The 19,270-nt window shown below is 39.9% G+C and overlaps 1 protein-coding gene across 4 annotated transcripts in view; it reads right to left on the minus strand.

Moving 5' to 3' along the window:
- MAST4 (microtubule associated serine/threonine kinase family member 4) overlaps nt 1–19,270 on the minus strand; it is a 292,441-nt gene that overhangs the window by 56,185 nt on the left and 216,986 nt on the right. For 2 of the 4 annotated variants that reach the window (XM_051788337.1, XM_051788340.1), the window contains 4 exons: nt 18,984–19,072; nt 5,423–5,492; nt 2,312–2,332; nt 1,483–1,561 (listed from right to left, as the gene is read on the minus strand). In XM_051788337.1, coding sequence (XP_051644297.1) covers nt 1,483–1,561; nt 2,312–2,332; nt 5,423–5,492; nt 18,984–19,072 — 259 coding nt within the window. The remainder of the gene's footprint in view (nt 1–1,482; nt 1,562–2,311; nt 2,333–5,422; nt 5,493–18,983; nt 19,073–19,270) is intronic. The other 2 variants (XM_051788338.1, XM_051788339.1) reach the window with 1 other exon arrangement.

A 19,270-nucleotide genomic window follows, 5' to 3' on the forward strand; every position in this document is an offset into this window, starting at 1 on the left:
TTTACTTGGCAAAAGCAAAAGCTACCCACAAAGGAAAGCACATGTCAAAAATCAGTGCTGCTGAGGAAAAGTTCTTGAGATACAAGAAATGGCTCAGTTTGCTTTAAGATAGATAGAATTGTCTTCCCAGAAGTCTTTGTGGAGAAAAATATAATAACAGAGACTGAGGGGAGACCTCATTGCAGTCTAAAACTTCCTCGTGAGGGGAAGAAGAGGGATGGGCATTGATTTCTTCTCTGTGATGACCAATGAGGGGATCCCAAGGGAGTAGCCTTGAGTTGTGTCAGGGGAGGTTTAGGTTGGATATTAGAAAGAGGTTCTTCACCCAGAGGGTGGCTGGGCACTGGAACAGGCTTCCCAGGGAAGCGGTTACAACACCAAGCCTGACAGAGTTCAAGAAGTGTTTGGACAATGTTCTCAGGCACACGGTGTGACTCCTGGGGTGTGGCCAGGAGTTGGACCTGATTATCCTGGTGGGTCCCTTCCAACTCAGAATATTCTGTGATTCTGTGATAACATAAAATGATCACGTTTCATCATTGTACAGAATGTTTAACACAACTGTTTCACAAGAGAAACAGACCAAACCATGGGAAGAGAAAGCCTACTTTATTGTAAAAGAAACAGCCTAAAAAAAGATCCGGTATCACCTGTTCAGTAGTAATACGTATCATTCATAAAACATAAAAAACGAGGCTAAATATATAAAACATTGAAGAGCCACAGCTGGATCTACGCAGTCCAAGCCTTTTACTGCAGAAGATGGTACGTAACCGTCAAAATATCAACTATTTGCTATTTCTGAAGAAGGTTTCCTCCACAACTCTATCGCCCCAGTCTTTCAGGTGTGACTATGACAACAAACAGCTTAGTTCCAGGTTGTAACATGGAATACAACGTCCAGGTTGTATTCCTCTCCAGAATAGAGATGAACAAGACGTACAGACTGATACTTCTCCCACGGCCCAGCTCCTAAGTACTGAAGCAGGATATCATGCACTCCTGTGGCATGTATCACAAGTCAAATTGTACATGTATGGCAGTGGGACAGACAGAAAATCACACTGAAACAATTGCTCTAACAGGCAAAAATTAATAAGTTAGACTTATCTCATTATGTGTACTTCATCCCATCTTAAGACAGCAGTCTAACCCAGGATGGATGAATCATGTTACAGAGTAGTTTTTTTTATCAAGGCAGCCTCACTTAAGACTCGATACCTACCACACGGTTAAAATAAGGCAGATCAAAAGGGGGCAGTTAAACATTACTCACTGCCAGAAAGTATCTCTAAGCAAAGCATACATTGCCTAAAGTTTTCTCCTATTTCAGTGAAGTAAAGCAGTTTCATATCACATATTAATTCCAAGTCTATTAACCATAACAAAACCTACATTGTCTTCTTCTAAGAGAAGCATACTATATTTGAGAAGCTGAAGCACGTAGGAGAAATCTACCAGTACAGCAAAGTGGATACTTACAGAAACTGTTGAGCTGGGTGTATTTGTACCATAGCCAGAAGAAGGGAGGGAAGCCAAAGACCAGCGGCGACCATCAGTCCTGTTATGAAACTGAGGTTAGTCAAATGAACACTGCAGTACTCTAACACAGAAACATCTGTGGAAGTATTACTGTGCAAAACTGCATTCCAAAATCATGATGCAAACAGGGTTTTTATAAACAGTATACTTTCACAAGGGACCACAATAAACAAGCATTTACCAAGGATGACTTAGGCTTACAGATTATTTTTAGTGTGTTTTTCAAATTAAAATTCTATCGAGATGAAAAAACCACAAAGTGAATGAACAGCTCCACAGAGTTGGGGTCTAACTAATACACACAGAAATGGACCACAAGGAGTTTACAACTCTTTAGGTCCATCAGACGAAAATTAATAAGCAAATTAAAAATCTTATGAACAAATGCAAACTATAACGCTTTAAACCACAGATAGCCATCACAGTCTGCTTGAAATACAAGGGTAGAGTGTTCTTAAGTGGCATCAGTACAGGATACCAGCAAACTAGCAGGCTAATGTCAAATAGCTGTAAAGAATGATTAGGTAAAACTAAACTTGTTAAATGTTAATAGGTAAATCAGGAAAAAAAATTCTGCAGCAAAAAATCATGCTCACTCAGAACAAAAAAATAAAATACATATAAAAAATTATAATCAAAACCAATTTATGTTCTTCACAGCCTGAGGTGAGCTACACAATAGACAACACAGAACTTGAACATTCAAAGTCGCAAACCAAATAAACAACTATGGGAGTCACGTTTGGATCTTTGAGAAAGTAACAATTACCTGTCATTTCGATGTCCATGACTGGAGTACAATTGTATCAAATATGTTAAAAAAAGGCAAAATAATACATAAATTTTCAATGTAAGTTTTTACTAACATGAAACATAAGTTTTTATTAACAAGCAGTATGACTGGAAAAGAGAATCAAAGATCTGTTTTACAGCTAGTACAAAGATGATTTTCAAGTCTGAGTTACACAAAGAGTGTAATTTTGAAGAACAGAAGTCATGTCAAATCAGGAATCTTAAACCTCTTGATGCAGCTTCCCTTCCTTAAAAAACTTTCTAAAAAACCTCCTTGCTTCTTTCCAATCTAAGGTATTATTTCTTACTACCATTTATCCATCCACAGACTACAATCAAAGCTCTGGGACTTTGAATACATGAAGTGCGAGAAAAGAATCTACAGTGCAATATTAGTATTAAAATATGAAGAGCATATGTGCTAGAGGGATTACTGATTGTATCAAATACTGAACTCTGAAAAAAAAACTTCCTCCACTTCCATAATTTCAGTTTTAATTCAATAATTCTTCTCCCTTCTTTCCTTCACCCAGATATATAAGACACTTCCAGATGAGTAAATGATTCCAAAAGTAGTTTTCTCTTCATTTGGCTTAGCTAAAGCTGTTCACAGTTAAAACAAGAATTTAGACAGTATTTAAAAATGGGTGAGACATATCTATTCGGCAGCTGGAAGAGAGAAAGTACTTCCTTGCTTAGTAACTCACAGTGAACAAGGTTCCTGCATCACACAGAAAGGCCACAAGAGTGGGAATGGGATATCACAGAAAGTTATCTGGGAGACGAAGGTAAGAGAACAGGAGTCATCCATAAGGGATGATGAGGAAGAAAGGGGAGCAAGCCTGCACAGCATTTTCAGCTGGACTCTGATACTTGACTTGTCTCTGCCCTAGAGTACAGTATTACTCATTTTCTCGCAGCTCTAGAAAGCAGATTTTGTCACCTGCCCGTGGGTTTGTGGGTGCCAGACTCGTACGTACCAGCAGAAACAGTGGCTTCCAGAGGCACAGGCTATTCCTGGGCACTCATGACTCGACCAGATATGGGCAGAGAAAGCTGACCCTGCTGTTTGTTGCCAAGGTCCTGGGGAAGGCTGCCTTGAGCTCTGCGTGGCAGAGGCAGGCAGCATGGCTGAGGACCACCTCCCTGATGCAGTCCCCTTTGCTGTGGCAGTGTAGCATGGCCAGCAGCTAATGAGAAGCAGCTACACTGGGAAAATACTTCCCAGGAGGCTTCCAAACCATTTCCTTTTCCTCCCTCTCCCTTTCTCACACTTCCTCATCTTTATGGTATCCCCACTGACTGGTTGCAGTGGATGGAAAAGGAATATCCACACACCTACACCACTTTGTCCCTGCTCCTTCAACGTGCTGTATCTCACACACACACAGAGGTTTGTTCTTCCCTTCCTTTGTATCTTCATTAAATTTATAAAATACAATAAAAAGGCAGGAAGTCAGAAAACTGAAAACTGCTCTCATTAACCACAGGCCATTTTACAACAAAAATGCATCCTATCACAGTTACGAAAAACACCACCACCACAAATAACAAATTCTTAAGAAAACATTAAAGCTGTTTTAAACTTCAGTGTCATCGAACGCTTTTACTATAAACATAGAACAAAATCATTTTCTATAGAAAATTGCTCCAAATATGTTTTCTTGAATCCCAATGAAATAGTGAAATATTTTGAAATCAAAGAAACTACTTGTGTTACCATTTCTTCAGCTAAAGAATTTATTTAGAGTTCATTACAGGGCTCTAAAAAGGTTAAAATCCAAATGAAACACTGGTAAACATTTTTTTTCCCCATGCTGAATTTTAAGGTTTGCAAAAACATAATGTTTTAAACTTTCTGTTGATTACGGGTGGGAAACGAAAACTACTTCCTGGCTGCTGTATTTCTAAGCAATGCTCCATCTTTCACATCTGCTTTTTCCATTATAAGCTATTTCTGGATTTTTAATGAATCTTTCTAAAAATATGCTTACAAACAAATGAGTTCTATGATGAGACAGTGTCTCTGACAAAAGAAAAGCTATCAAGAGAAAGTAGATTCAAAAAAACTCCCTCAACTTTCTCAAGTAGCATCGCAAGCTATTAAAAAGATTGACATTACTACTGTCACTGATAACTTGGATTCAGATGAAAGAAATACATGAGTTTTCACCCCTCTGGAGCTTTTTTTAAAAAAAAAAAAAGTTAAACCACTTCCTTGCACTTACTTTTTAAAACTTGTGTGTGCTACTTTACTGATCTCCCAAAATAAAGTAACTAAAACTTTAGAGGCAAGTGATGTCTCACTGCAAATTCAACAGTTATATGCATGACACTACTTAAGCATTCCAATTTAATTTTTTGTGTATATAATCTTGGGTAAACATATAAACTCTGTCTACCCACACAGACATGGAGTTACTGAACATATTATTTGAGGTAGGCTGACAAAGCGTTAAGTGACAGGGAACCACACTGGAAACAAGCAGGGAGTTTCCCATGACATCCTATCAACTTCGGTTATGGTTCATTTAATAATAATTTACTTCACAGATCACTTAAAATTCACTTTAGGTCTTTAAAAATTCAACCAATATTAATTAATCCTCACAACACTCCTATGACAATGCTAATTATCTCAGTGATACAGACAGTGAAACAGCTCAAGGACAGGTATTCAAGGTATGGTAATGGTATTACTGCTGCCAGCAAAATCAGATCCTGAACTCAGGACCTCTATTACAGTGCTCTTATAAGCAGTGCACTTCTTACACCAGTAAAAACCCCCCTTTATATAGTTTAAAATTTCCCTGTATCTCGGTGTATGAGGAGATAGTGTCTGAACTGGATTCATTACAATTAAGTCTTTTTTTTTCTTTTCATTCAAAAAGGTATGATCACATTGCATCACTCATTCAGTACAATTTTGTTGTCACTGAGGTTTAGGAGATTTTACATAAGTGAGTTAACACTTATTATTCTAAGCAATAGACCTGACTGATGTATTTACAATCAACTTTTAATATCTGGGTCCAGCATCAGTTCCTCTATGCAAAATGCGTGTTGCGTACTACAAACGACCTCTTACCTTCGTGCAAAAGAAAAGTGGGCTGAGGCACTGGGAGAGAAATTCCTAGGGCTATCTTGAGGACTGTTTCCTGTTGGAAGATTATACACAAAAAAAATATTAGAGGGTTGGGTGGGGAGAATCCACTAAAAAACATTCAGGCATATTAATCCAAGCATTTCCAGCAGGTTAGAAATGAACTTCAGAATTTCTTTTCTCAGAGGCTCTCGGAAAGTAAACTCTGAAACAGAATCTCATTTCATTTCTACTGGATTTTTAGTTACTGGATTTTATAACTCATAAAGAACCTTTATTTAGTCTTTTAGTTTGAAAATTCTCAAAATAATTTGAGAATTAAAGTTTAAAAACCCAGCACATTAGCTTGAAACAAATTTTTATTGTCAGAAAAAAGGGGGGTTTTTAATCACATAAAATGTTTGAAAGATAGAAAAATCACAATCAAAGTGATTTAGCCCTTACACAAAGTCTCTACACAAAAGCCCTTACACAAAGCATTTCCACAGTTGCTTTATTGTGATGTTTTTTCTAGTTGTTGTTTTTTTTTTTTTTCCTAGCTCCAAAACAAACAAGCAGGTGAAACACAGTGAATTGAATTTTTTTCCCTTAGTTATGTTAGACTGAGGCATGGAAAGGCTACCACCCTTTGTAACAAGAAGAAACTGGACATTGTGAACAGGTTGTAACTTAAGGGTCTGTTACTACTTCATATCTGAACACCCAACCTCCTGCAGACCAGCATGAGCAGACAGGCAGCAGCTGGTGAGAGGTGCTCCTGCCACCTCCACCCGTCAGCCCCTACAGTATCTGAAGAAAAAATAAAGATGACCCCTAAAAAAACCCACAAAAACTACAAAATACAAACAAAAATCCCAAACTTCAAATAAACAAACAAACAAAAAAACCAGCCAAAACATCAAACAAACATCCAGCAAAAGCCAAAAGGATTCAATTTAAAATAGCACTGGCATACATCTCACAATCAATCTTTCCCTAAACATTTCTTTAAAATTACTTTAATAGCAACACATTAAAAAAAAAAAGTAATGTATTTGTTGCAGCATTTTATTTTTGGACATGAGATTGCAACAATAAGCAATAGAGAAAAATAAGCTCCTATGTACCCAGAGAGAATCAACAAGAAATTTTTAAGGAGAAAACTACTATCCATGTGTGAAAAGGCCAGCACAATCGAGTGAATCCTTGAAAAGACTTCCAGTGGCCTTGATTTCTACTCAAATTTTTGAATTAACGTTACATTTATCATAGTGATGCCCACAACAGATGTCATTAACTCTATAGGAGAAAGTATAATTGTCAAGCCATCAGCTGTAAACACAGAGAGCAACGCACACCCCCACACTGCCCCCCCGTTTTCTGCCTAGAAGCAGATGCAAGATGGTTTCTGAGCTGTGCTAAATCACATCTTTGCAGCTGCTCTTCCCACAGCCCCAAGACACAAGGATTCCACTCTCACTAGCCAGTACCTTCAAGGTTTTTCTGCCCATTTATCTATCATGGCTGAATTATGTTCTTCCTACATCCTCTCCTTCTCCTCAAGACCCCAGCTTCTTTGTTACCCTTCAGATATTCTGAAGGCCTCAATAATTTCAAGGTGGCAAGAATTTTCATTCCCTAAAGGGGGTTGGAGCAGAGGGAATCTGAAGCCACAGGGGGACCAACACAATGTATTCTTGAACTGCATGAACACCAAATTACTAAGAGCAACAGTTCATTTAATGTAACAGCTAACCGGATTTTTTTTGCTGCTACCAGAAGCTTATTTACAAAAGATAAGTTAAATAAAGAGAATTGTAACACTGTGCAGATATAACATAGCTTTAGCTACTGCACTAGAAAAAAATTACTTGCATTTTGGAGTGTATTGTGGACTTAGACAAGAAGCAAAAAAGACAAAGACGCTACCTTGAACTCCAGCAGAAAAGCACAGAATTAGGCTTAACACAGTGAGATAGAACCAGCTTTTGACAGGAAAAAGTTTTACGAATCAGCATTTGTCAACCAATTCCTTTCCTTTGGTAGCTATTTTAAAGTTACATATGAATATGGATATGTATTTATCACACATCAAGGACATGCCTAACTGTCCATCAGTTAGAATATGTGCAAAATCTTCACATAAAAGCAAAACATATCGTTAAATAATGCAGTAATTTTGTAGTCATTGCAGTGGATTTGGATTTGTGGAGACACAATGCTGCCAGCTATGTTGCTAGAATCAACAAAGACCACTTCCTTACAGACAAAAACTGAAGAAGTCAAAGTCTTACTCAGGAAGAGCATCAGATCCTGTTATTAGGAAAATGAACGTGCAAGCACTACTCTCAATAGCAAACCAGCTTTTAAAATAACAAAACTGGTGATGTCATATACATAATACCTGGATACTAAATCCTGTAGGTTTATCTAGAAGTCTTAAGAACTCAGACAAGGCTGGAAACAAAGGATTAAATACAAATCCCTCATCATGGCTGGGTTTCACAAACAAGGATTTGGGAAAGGTCTCTACCCACGTTTGTCACAAGCGCGTTGGTGGCTAAAAAGGCCAATACGAGACAGGCATGTCCAATTGCAAAAGACTCCTTAGGTGGTAAATTCTGAAGGCCATGGTTCTTTCTGCATTGTCTTTTCTCCTCAAGGGTGATCCTGCGTGCTTTCTCAAAGGAAGCAGCAGCACTATAGATGTTGTGTCTCCAGACCTCCCGATTGGAGGCCAGAGTAGACCAATTATGATGATCAATATGGCCCAGGCTGAGATGTTGCTTCAGGGAGTCCTTGTATCTCCTCTTCGGGGCTCCTCTCTTGCGGCAGCCAGTGGCAAGTTCACCATAGAACATGATCTTAGGGAGGCGGTGGTCTTTCATCCTTGAGACGTGTCCTGCCCAGAGCAGCTGTGTTCTCAGCAACATGGCCTCAATACTTGTGATTGCTGCTTGTTCTAGAACAGATGTATTGGTCACATAATCTGACCAGTGGATGTTTAAGATTGTTCGGAGGCAGCATTGATGGAAGTGTTCTAGGAGATGCAGGTGGTGGCGGTAGATGACCCGTGATTCAGATCCATACAAGAGAGTAGACAGCACTATGGCTCTGTAAACGCTGATCTTTGTACTTTTCTTCAAGTGTTTATTTCGCCAAACTCTTTTATGAAGCTTTCTGAAGGCACTATATGCCTTTGCTAACCTGTTGTCTATCTCCTTGTCAATCTTACCATCCGAGGAGATGAGGCTACCTAGGTAATTAAACTGCTGGACTGATTTGAGCTCTGATTGGCCAATGGTGATATGGGGATGATGGAAGACTTCCTGAGGTGCGGGTTGATAGAGAACTTCTGTCTTCTTTCAGCTGACTTCCAGCCCAAAGAGCTCAGCAGTGTCTGCAAAGCAGGGTGTTAAACGCTGCAGAGCTGCTTCTATGTGGGCCACAAGGGCGGCATCATCAGCATAAAGCAGTTCCCGGACAAGATGGTTTAAGGTCTTGGTGTGGGCCTTCAGTCACCTTAGGTTGAAAGGCTTCCATCAGTACAATATCAAATGTAGATACCATCCTGATCATCGAGGTCTGTTGTGACCCTTTGGAGCATCATGCTTGAAAAAGATTGTGAATGGAGTTGGTGCAAGAACGCAGCCTTGTTTCACACCACTGGTTATTAGAAAGGGCTCAGAAAGTGCATTGCCATATCTGACTTGGCCGTGCTGATCCTCATGGAGTGAGATGATCATTTTGAGGAACTTAGGGGAACAACCTAAACATTCCAAAATCTGCCACAGACCTTTCCTGCTCACAGTATCAAAAGCCTTGGTGAGGTCGACAAAGGTTACATAGAGACCTTTGTTCTGTTCCCAACACTTCTCTTGCAGTTGTCTGAGAACAAACACCATGTCTGTGGTACTCCTGTTGGCTCTGAAACCACATTGGCTTTCAGGTAGAATTCCTTCTGCTATAGTGGGTATTAGTCTGTTCAAGAGTATTCTTGCCAGGATTTTGCCAGCAATGGAGAGTAGAGTAATACCACCGTAATTTGAACAGTCTGATTTAGTACCTTTCTTCTTATATAGGGTGATGATGACTGCATCTTGAAGGTCTGATGGTAGTTTGCCTAGATCCCAACAGCATAGTAAGAACTCGTGAAATTTAGCATGGGGTGCAAGGCCCCCATGTTTCCAGACTTTGGGTGGAATTCCATCAATCCCAGCTGCCTTGCCGATTTTCACCTGCTGTATGGTCTTGAGGGTCTCTCCTAAAGTGGGGGCAGAATCCAATCCATACTTTACTGGTTGTTGTGTGATGGACTGAATGACTGTGTCTTGGACTACATGGTTGGTACTGAAAAGGGTCTGAAAGTGTTCAGACCATCGATTCAGAATGGAGGTTTTATCTGTCAGAAGTGTTTGACCATCAGCACTGAGTAGAGGACTTTGAGCTTGGTATGTAGGCCCATATGCTGTTTTCAGGGCTTCATAGAACTCCCTGTGATCACCCATGTCTGTGCATAATTGTGTTTTTTTCAGCTAGACTGATCCACCACTTGTTCTGGATGTCACGGAGTTTCTGTTGGAGCTTGCTGCATGTGATACAAAAAGCTGTTTTTCTTATGTGACAGGATGGCAGTGCAAGGTGTGCTTGGTAGGTGTCTCTCTTCTTCCTCAACAGTTCCTGGATCTCTTGATTGTTTTCATCGAACCAGTCCTTATTCTTCTTGAGGGAGAACCCTAAGGTTTCTTCAGCAGACTGCTGGATGCTGTTTTTAATATGGTACCAGAGTGTTACAGGAGAGCTATCTGTAGAATCTGTGGAATGGTTATCAAGCCTAGTTTGAAGATTAGCCTGGAATTTGTTTCTCACTGTGGCTGATCGGAGATTGTTAACTTGGATTGTTGCCCCTTTTAGGTTTGAATTTAAGAATGAGGTTAACTTTAGAGCGCACAAGCCGATGGTCTGTTTGGCATTCTGCGCTGGGCATCACGCGGGTATGGTGGACATCGCGGACATCTCTCCGTCGCACCAAGACATAATCGATGAGGTGCCAGTGCTTAGATCTGGGGTGCATCCAGATTGTCTTCAGACTATTTTTCTGCTGAAAGATAGTGTTAGGAATGGTGAGCTGCTGCTCCGCACAGAATTCTAGCAGAAGTCAACCATTATCGTTGCAGATTCCAACACCACGCTTGCCTAATATTCCTTTCCAGGCTTCAAAATTCTTTCCTACTCTGGCATTGAAATCACCAAGGATAATGATCTTATCATCTGCAGGAACCTTCTGGGTAAGGCGGCGCAGGTCAGTGTAAAATTTATCTTTTTCAGCAGGGTCAGCTTGGAGAGTTGGGGCACATATACTAAAGTGGACAACGCGCTTCTTGTTGTGTAGTGGAAGGCGTAGGGAGATAATTCGGTCAGAATGACCTGTCGGCAGGTAATTCTGCCACCCTTTAATCCTAAGGTTCATCTGCCAGGGCCGAGTGAGCTTGGATGGTGACAGCGAGGTCCTCAGGACGTAGGTTTAATTAGAGTGACCTTCTCTTAGATGGATGGCCTTACGGGGCTGATCGAGCTCCATCTGCCCGGGTTTGGAGTTGTCCTTCTCTTCTGTGACAAATCCCTAATGACTGGAGAAATAGCTAGTGCTATTACAGGTTTAAGGTGTGGTGTTCCAGAAGAGCAAGATGGGTTAGAACCAGAGTCCTACAGGTGACCTTCATCAATCACAGCATTCATTCACCCATCTGCAAGTCAACAGCAGGGAGACTTTCAAATAAAAGCCAGTGCCAGTTAATTCTCCACCCATATGCGCAGCATTTGCTTATTAGACAAATCCCGCTGTTCTCTGGGATCTCCTTGCTGTTGTATGTTATAGTCCTAGGGTATCTTTATGCTACTAAGATTACTGTCTGATCTGGTAAAGTAAACTGGACTGGTAGTTAGGCATTAGGTAATTAACACCAGCATCCTCTGGAGACACAATCAAAAGGTAATCAACCTATCAAAACAATACTGTTTCATGAAAACACACAAGGTAGCTATTTTGCAAGCACCTGTTAAGAAAACTATATCAAGACTACTTAAACTGTGATTGTTTTGCAAGTATCTTCAAGAAGTCCTGTGTCTTTGCCAGAGGGGCAATGTTTTAAATCTTTTAAAAAGGCATATATATTACAATCACTGTATATTATTAATGTATTTTTAATAGCTGCTTACAAAATAAAGAATTTCAGATGCAATGACTTTCTGTTAGTACTGAGGGAATACCAGATTAACAATAATTGTTATCCCAAATTCCTGATGGGTCAAAACCAGCTTTAAGTTTTGATGTCATGATTTGATGGTCTTCTAAAATGCACCACAATAATACAAGATAACAATGTTATGTTCCTCTGTGTCAGTTTAATTGATGATGAACCCACAGTATGAACTGAACAATATACAACAAGACATCAACCACCAGCAGTAATGGTTCTGACTTTCATACCATAATAAACAGTGACAGCCAGCAGAATGCACAGCTGGGAACAGAATATTTTTTAATCCTTCTGCAGGGGCTTTACACTGAGATCCATCCACATGAGGAGCTCAAGCTATTTCAAAATCTGGATTTATGCTTGAAACCAACAATTAGTTTTCGTCAGTTACAGCAAAAAAGGTTTGCGAGAAAGCTTTGTATGTTCTGACCACTGCTTAAATTGCATCGTGTAATCCCATTTATAAATTTATTGAATCCCATAGGAAAGGTCAGGCTTGTCCCTGCCATACTTGGTGGATGGTTCTTTAAGACCGCTCGTGTTCTGGTAAATATGGGCAGCATGTATTTCTCTTCACATTCTATGAAGGGGGGGGGAAGGCAACTCTGAATGCTTTCAATGACCATACCACCTTTCCAGTCTTCCTGTTGCTAAGGCTAGCAAATAAGTCTTTCAGTCTTATACAGAGAAGTTTCCACATTCTATCTCACCAGGTTTTCTCCCCACATCATCCCATTTGAACATGTATAACCATAAATACAGGGAGTATTCCAGATGAAATCTAACCAGGACATTGTACAGTGGCATAAAATCTTCCCAAATTAAATTGAAAATTACTGCCTTTATACATATTCTGAGATTTGATTTCCACAGCTACAATAGACTGTTCTTTGCAAACATCATCTGATCCAGAAAATTTGTCAAATCCTTACCTAAATTCCTTATAACAGATGAGTCCACAACTTACCATAGGCAGAATCTGTTACAGGTCCTCCAGCACAAAGTGCTGCATACTGCAATGTAATTTCATACTTTTTTATTCCAGTCCTTGAGATCATTCACTCGCTTCAACACAGTCCCCCAATGCTATTTCATACTGGATGTCTTCCAAATTTACATCAGCTACACTAATTTTTTGCCAAAGTCACTTATGAGAAGATTAAAAAGGTTTGGCCACAAAAAGAACAGCCGAGGACTCTACTGATAACCTCCACTCCTACTTTATAGTATCTCCCATTTTAGCACAAGCCCTGTCTTTACACCCTTAAACAACTTCCTACTTATCTTGCAATTCTTGTCCTACTGCCTGTCTTCTCAGTGGCACCACATAAAACATTTACTACAATACGGACAAGTATAATTTACAGCATTGCTCCTAACAGCTAAATCTTACTTCTTCAGCAGATACAATTAAAAACCACCACATGTGACTATTAATCATTAGAGGTTACTATCACCACAGGAACAAGCTCCTGTGACTCCTGAGGTGGGGTGGGTGAATGTTCTGACTTGCTGAGATTATAATCATTCCCTTTGCAGGCTGGGTGGACCAGATGACCTGCCTTCACGGCATCAGGCACAGTGAGATAGAAAAGCCCATTAATGACCTGGACACCAGATACTGTCCAAGGTAATGCTGCACTTCCCACAATTCTGAATGTATCCAACAGTTCATGTTAAAATTAAAATGATCTTAAGCAGGTTCAACAGCTTCCAGCCCAGATACTAAAGGCAAAGGATGGCCAAACAACTAACCTAAGACAGTTGCTAATAATGATGAAGATTTGAACCCAAAGAAATTACCTGACACAGATTTGTTTTCTATTTTCATAAGAAAAAGACTACATAGTGAAAGCTGATACTTTTCTTGAAATCTTTTGTGATCTTTACACGTATGCATAAGGCATAGCAAGACTCTTCGACTGCAAACTAAAAGTCTGACTTTCCAGACACAAATTATCTCCACAGATCCTCCACAGAGGAAAGTGGCATTATATGTATCGTATTAGTAATTAATGTACATAACAGATATATAATATTTGCTGTACACATTGCCTTTTTCTTATCTGCTTTTTAACCTCGGTCTCAGACCTTATAACTCTCCATGTGCTCCCAAGACTTGGACTACTTATTGATCTAAGAACTCTTTACTGTAGCCCATGAGCTCTTATGGTCACTACGCTTACAAACGAATCTGCCCTTCTCTGACAGATGCTACTCCTGTACTATTTGTGCCCTTCATCCATGTGGTGCCGTCTCACCATCTCTCCCATCCTAACACGTGAATCTGAGCGTGACTGAGACGGTAAGGATGACAGTTAAAAAACTCTACATAATGTACAGATGCAGGCTGATTTGGAAACACTCTGAAAAGATTAACAACAGACCCCTTTATAGGAGCAATCCTCTGTTACCTCCAGAACAAACAATGAAAACTGGGGACGGGTAGAAATTTGCCAGAGATCTCTATATGACTTCCTCATAAGGGGCAATTACTGTCATCCTGAACTTGGGCCACTGGTCCTCTTCAAAGACTGTCTATCTTAACTACAAAATAGCTGGTGCCTCCAGTTCAGGCCATACTTGAGAGAAAAACAGGACTACAAGGAATTAATGGAGAAGGGAAGAGGTTGCTTGTAGATCCAAGAGTGTCCTCACAAGGGATGAAAATACTGACTTCAGATGCCTCTGAGGCAATGAAATCCCAAGCAATGTCAACAATTTCATTAGGACTATACACGAAGTGCCCAGTATAACACTAAAGATTCTTAGTGGTTGGTAAAGTACTATGTTTTAGATTCAGGATGAGAATAATGTTGGTAGCACACAGATGTTCTGGTTGTTGCTAATCAGTACTAACTCTGAATCAAGTTTCCCGTGCTCTGCCAGCATGCAGGTAGACAAGAAGCTGGAACAGCCAGAAGAGCTGATTCAAAGAGGCCAAAGGGATATTCCGTACCACAGAACATCATGGCCAGTATATAAACGGTGAGAGTTGTCCAGGAGGGACTGATCACTTCTGGGCCAGGCTGGGCATTGGTCAGCAGGTGGTGAGTGATTGTATTGTGCATCACTTGTTTCTCTTGGATTTTATTCCCCTCTTCATTAGAATGATTATTTTTGTTATCATTAGTAGCATATTAATTTTAATTTACTTTGTGTCAATTATTAAATTGTTCTTATATTAACCCATGAGTTTTACTTTTCATTTTTTTTTCTAATTCTCCTACCTACCGAAGGGGGATGGTACAAGTGGATGAGCAGCTCTGTGGTACTGAGTTCTTACTGCAGGTCCTCATCCCTTTGCTGTGATTTAACCCCGGCTGGCAACTAAGACAGTACAAATATTAAGAACTCAGTCCACTTAAATAAGAACAACTAATGGAACTATTTTCAGGAAGGACAACAGCAGGCTCTCCCCAGAGATGGATGGAGTTCCCTCAGAGTAGAAAGTACAGTAGTGGGATCCAGTATCCCAAGAAAAACACATCTGTCAGAAAAAGCATTGATGGTGTGAAACCAGAAGCCAAAATGGTTTTTAGAAGACATGAACAATAAGGGTCATGCGTAATCTATCCATCTTTCTGTCTGAATTACTCAAACCACAGCAGACGATATCTTTCATTTTCCTGTTTCACGGAATCAGTAATGTGTCCAACAAGGAACCTCTGGATACTTTCTTTCCAAAACCAAAGCAAAGTCACTTCAAAGTATGCCCAGACCTTTAAAGTAGCCTCTTCCTTTTAATTTCTCACCTTGAAGCAAACGTGATTGCTCTCAGAACTATATCAGAACATAAGCCATGGCAAGGTAAACTCATGCCAGTCTGACGTTTCAAGCCCAAACTCAGTTAAATTTCCAAGACGTGAAAAAACAGTATAACGTAACTTTGCAGCATACGAACAGAAACAGCCAGACATCATAACTTCTGGCCTAAAATGCTGTATATATGTATCACTATGTCCAAGCATATAAAAGTCCCAAACACGTTTCTAATCACATCTGAATGAGAACTGCAAGACAGACTTCTACTTGAGCCAGGACCCAGCTGGCTGACAGATAATATTCTGCCTCTATGCCCAAAATAGCTCTTCTTCCTACTAAAAAGGACCTGTAATGCACTACCTCTCCTTGCTCTAGATGCAGAAGAACATTCTGTGTTTTAAGCAGAACGCTTGAGATCCCCAAGAAACAGAGAAGATTAGACGAGGGGACTAGAGCATTGTAAAGTGGAACTCTCAGAGGCCACATATCTTTACCAGTGCTTTTGATTTAACTCACAGCAGCACGCTAGGATTTTTCTGAAGTGGGAAGCGAAGTAATAAAAAACAGACAAAACAAAAATAAAGAGAGGATAGAGAATTACTCTCAATGCATCATAAAAATGCTGAGAAGGTGAAACATGAACTAAGTATCTAGGAAAACTGACAGTCTGGGTTTGTTGCAACCTTTCTCCCACACTGAGAAGGACTGGTGCACATAACTGAGCGAGGAAAGCATGACCCACCAAAAGGTGCGATGTGCAGAAGCTAAATGTTTCTCGGACAGGTGGCACTGCAAGAGTCCCCAGTGGTTTAAGTTCCCAGTGTTCTCACCAGTTAGACTGAGTCCCCTAAAAGGCAGATCCAAGAATCAGTCTTTTCCTTTCACACCCAGTGACAAGCAATTGTGTAATGGTCTCACAAAGTTAGATTAGCTGTGAGCATCCATGCACCCAGATCCTGAGCCTGAACTCACCTGGGCAGATTCCTTGCACAAAACTGAACTCTGACAACACAAAAGAACAGCAGGTCCTCTCCAGTGTCCTCCATATTCTGCATAATCTCACTAGGACATATTTACCAAAAATGCACGTTATTACTGCGCTTCAGCCAACGAAAGTCTAATGAATAAACCTGTTTTCAGCAAAGGCAAGCACTAATACTTTGCTGCATGTTCAGCTTGCTACTTTCTTCTCTGGGACTGGAAACTTTTGTTTGCCTCTCCCTCTTCTATTGTTTCCTCCTGCAAAAGCAAGCATCCATAACAAATATGTGAAGGTGTCAGAGGATCACCTCCAGTCCCTCTGAGACTCAGAGCTTGTAGTACATACTCTTGGCATATGGTCTGGCACAGGATATAAGGTAAAACCTTCAATTTACAGAACTTTTCTAGTTCCATTTCCACCTACTTTCCAGATGCAATAAAAAAACCCATCCTAAAATCATCTATAGATGGACAGGAGATATACCAGATTCTCTCTGTGGAGTCAAGGATGCCTCTCTGACTTGGAGTAATCTCTCTCAGACAAGGACTGGCAAGAGGAATAAACCCAGTAAGCTGTACAGCACACACGGTCTCTCATCACATCCCTCTACTACACTTTGCAAGGCCACAGGACTCCAGTACAGGCCACCACAGAGAGCAGGGAGGCAAGTTGAGTGTGCAGAAGCCAGTATAAGTTAACGCTTGGCAGCTCTAACAACATAAAAATACAGCATCACTAAAAATCCACAGCCTCTCAAGTCTGACATTACCACAGATTTACATATTTTGAACACCTGAAACACTGAACTCCTACTACATACTTAGAGGAAAATTTTTAACTTATGAAATTTGTATCTTTATTTTTGCAGACTAGGATGACATTCACAGGGATTTGATGTACATACTTGTCTAAACAAATCAGCCAGCTGAGCAAGGAGCCAATGATTGTGCCAATATTTACTGTAATTAGCTATTCATGAAGGCAAGCTAATATCAGAGACAGCCATAAACATGCAAATTTTCATCACATATATGAGATTTCCTAGTGCTGGTAAAGTGTTTGGCACATATTATTTGGAAGAATGTATCCAACTAAGGGAACGTACTGTATCCTGTGTAACTGGCGAAGTTGCCAAATATTCGTAATACATTTTTGAATACACAGTACATACTGCTGAGTTTATGGAAAAGAACTGCTTACACTTAACACGTCCCTTTACTTATAGTATTGGTTTTCCACCTTCAGAGCCACTTTACAACAGCTGTGCCATCAGCAACATTATTCCCCTCTTACTGTCTGAGAAATCAATTCAAAACTGAGAGCCCAAGTCCACTGCCAGATAGGAGCTCTTCAATATTTATCAAATACACAATCTATATCCAGATCCCACGTAACATGTGCTGCTCAGAGCATACTTCTGAAGCCTATTAGGTCCAAGGTAGCAGTTTCCAAACAGGTGGTATAGTGACTCATAGCATCAGACATGCCAGTTCTCCGAGTAAGCATTGTTATTGCTTTCATCAAGTTAGCACAGCACAACTAAAGACACCTTCTCCAGTAACCATAGATCTTCTCTTCCAAATGGCAATTTCTGCACTTGGGAGACCCAAACAGGGATCCCAAATATTCCAACATCTAATTTTTCAGTTTTAAAAGAGTATGCATCTTGTTTTTCTTTATCTGTTTTAAATGCTCTTAAAATGCTGCCTTGAACTCTTCATAAATCTTCATGTTGCCTGGATTACTAGTTGTGACAGCTGCTGCTCAGAGTGAAAATCACCACTATATTTTCTCTAACAATGTTGCTTCAACAAGAAAACTGGAGATGCCTTAATAAGCTCAACACCCTCTTCCAAAATTCATGTGAAACTCTGCATCTCCTCATTTAGTATCCACCTGAGAGCAGTTTTCCAAAGTATTCAGTGTCATTGACTACACAAGGACTGGTGCAGTGCTTTCATTTTGGCATGTAGTTACAGCCAATGCCCCAAAAATATAAGGAGATAATAAACATTTAAGGAAATGAGTTTTGACATGCTAAAACTGTTCCTTCTTTTAAATTAAGACAATCATTATCAATAAAGTATTTATTTATGGACATTCATTCAATCTTTAAGTGATTTAGGTGCTTTAGAAGAAAATGATCATCGATTTATTGCCATGCAAAGTGAAGCACAGAAAATACCAGCAAAATGCCTCACACTATAAATTCTAGGGAGCAAAAGCAACAGGAATAGAATTAACATGCAGCTCACCAATACTATCTTCAACATGCGGTGCAAGCTACAAGAAATGGAGTAATGGGGGGAAGATAAAAAGTATCAGAATGCAAGGTGGGGAAATAAAAATAGTTATGTGATCCATGTTATATATTTTTGGACTGCTTCTGACTGTAACATAGGATTTATGGATCTAAATATAAAACAGAAGTTTGGATGGAAAGATGTGCAACTTTTTGCTATTACAAGCAGGGGAAAGAAGAGTAGAGTCTGTTTTCCTTTACTTATACAGACATTCTAAGAATTTTATAACAGCAGTAGTAGGATACTTATGAAATCACCTGTATGAGCTGAGAGTGGTGAATGAGGCCGAGGCAGAGCTGGAGACTGACTACTGCCCATCAAACTCTTCCTGTTACTTGTTCTGCAGCTGTGGACAAAAAGAAAGGAAAGAAGACATTAGCATCAAAAATATAGGACATATCACACATGGGTGTTTTGAGATTCTGCTACGGTGTTCCTTGACTTCCCAGTTTCCTATTAAAAAACCAGAGCTACTGTTGATTTTGTAAGCATGTCCAGGAAGTCTACAATCATACTGCATAATGGCAAATGCAGCAGTTTCCAA

This window comes from Manacus candei, unplaced genomic scaffold (assembly GCF_025592945.1).
Source record: "Manacus candei isolate 608988 ecotype Guabito, Panama unplaced genomic scaffold, ASM2559294v1 h1tg000024l, whole genome shotgun sequence".
Classification (NCBI taxonomy): Eukaryota; Metazoa; Chordata; class Aves; order Passeriformes; family Pipridae; genus Manacus; species Manacus candei.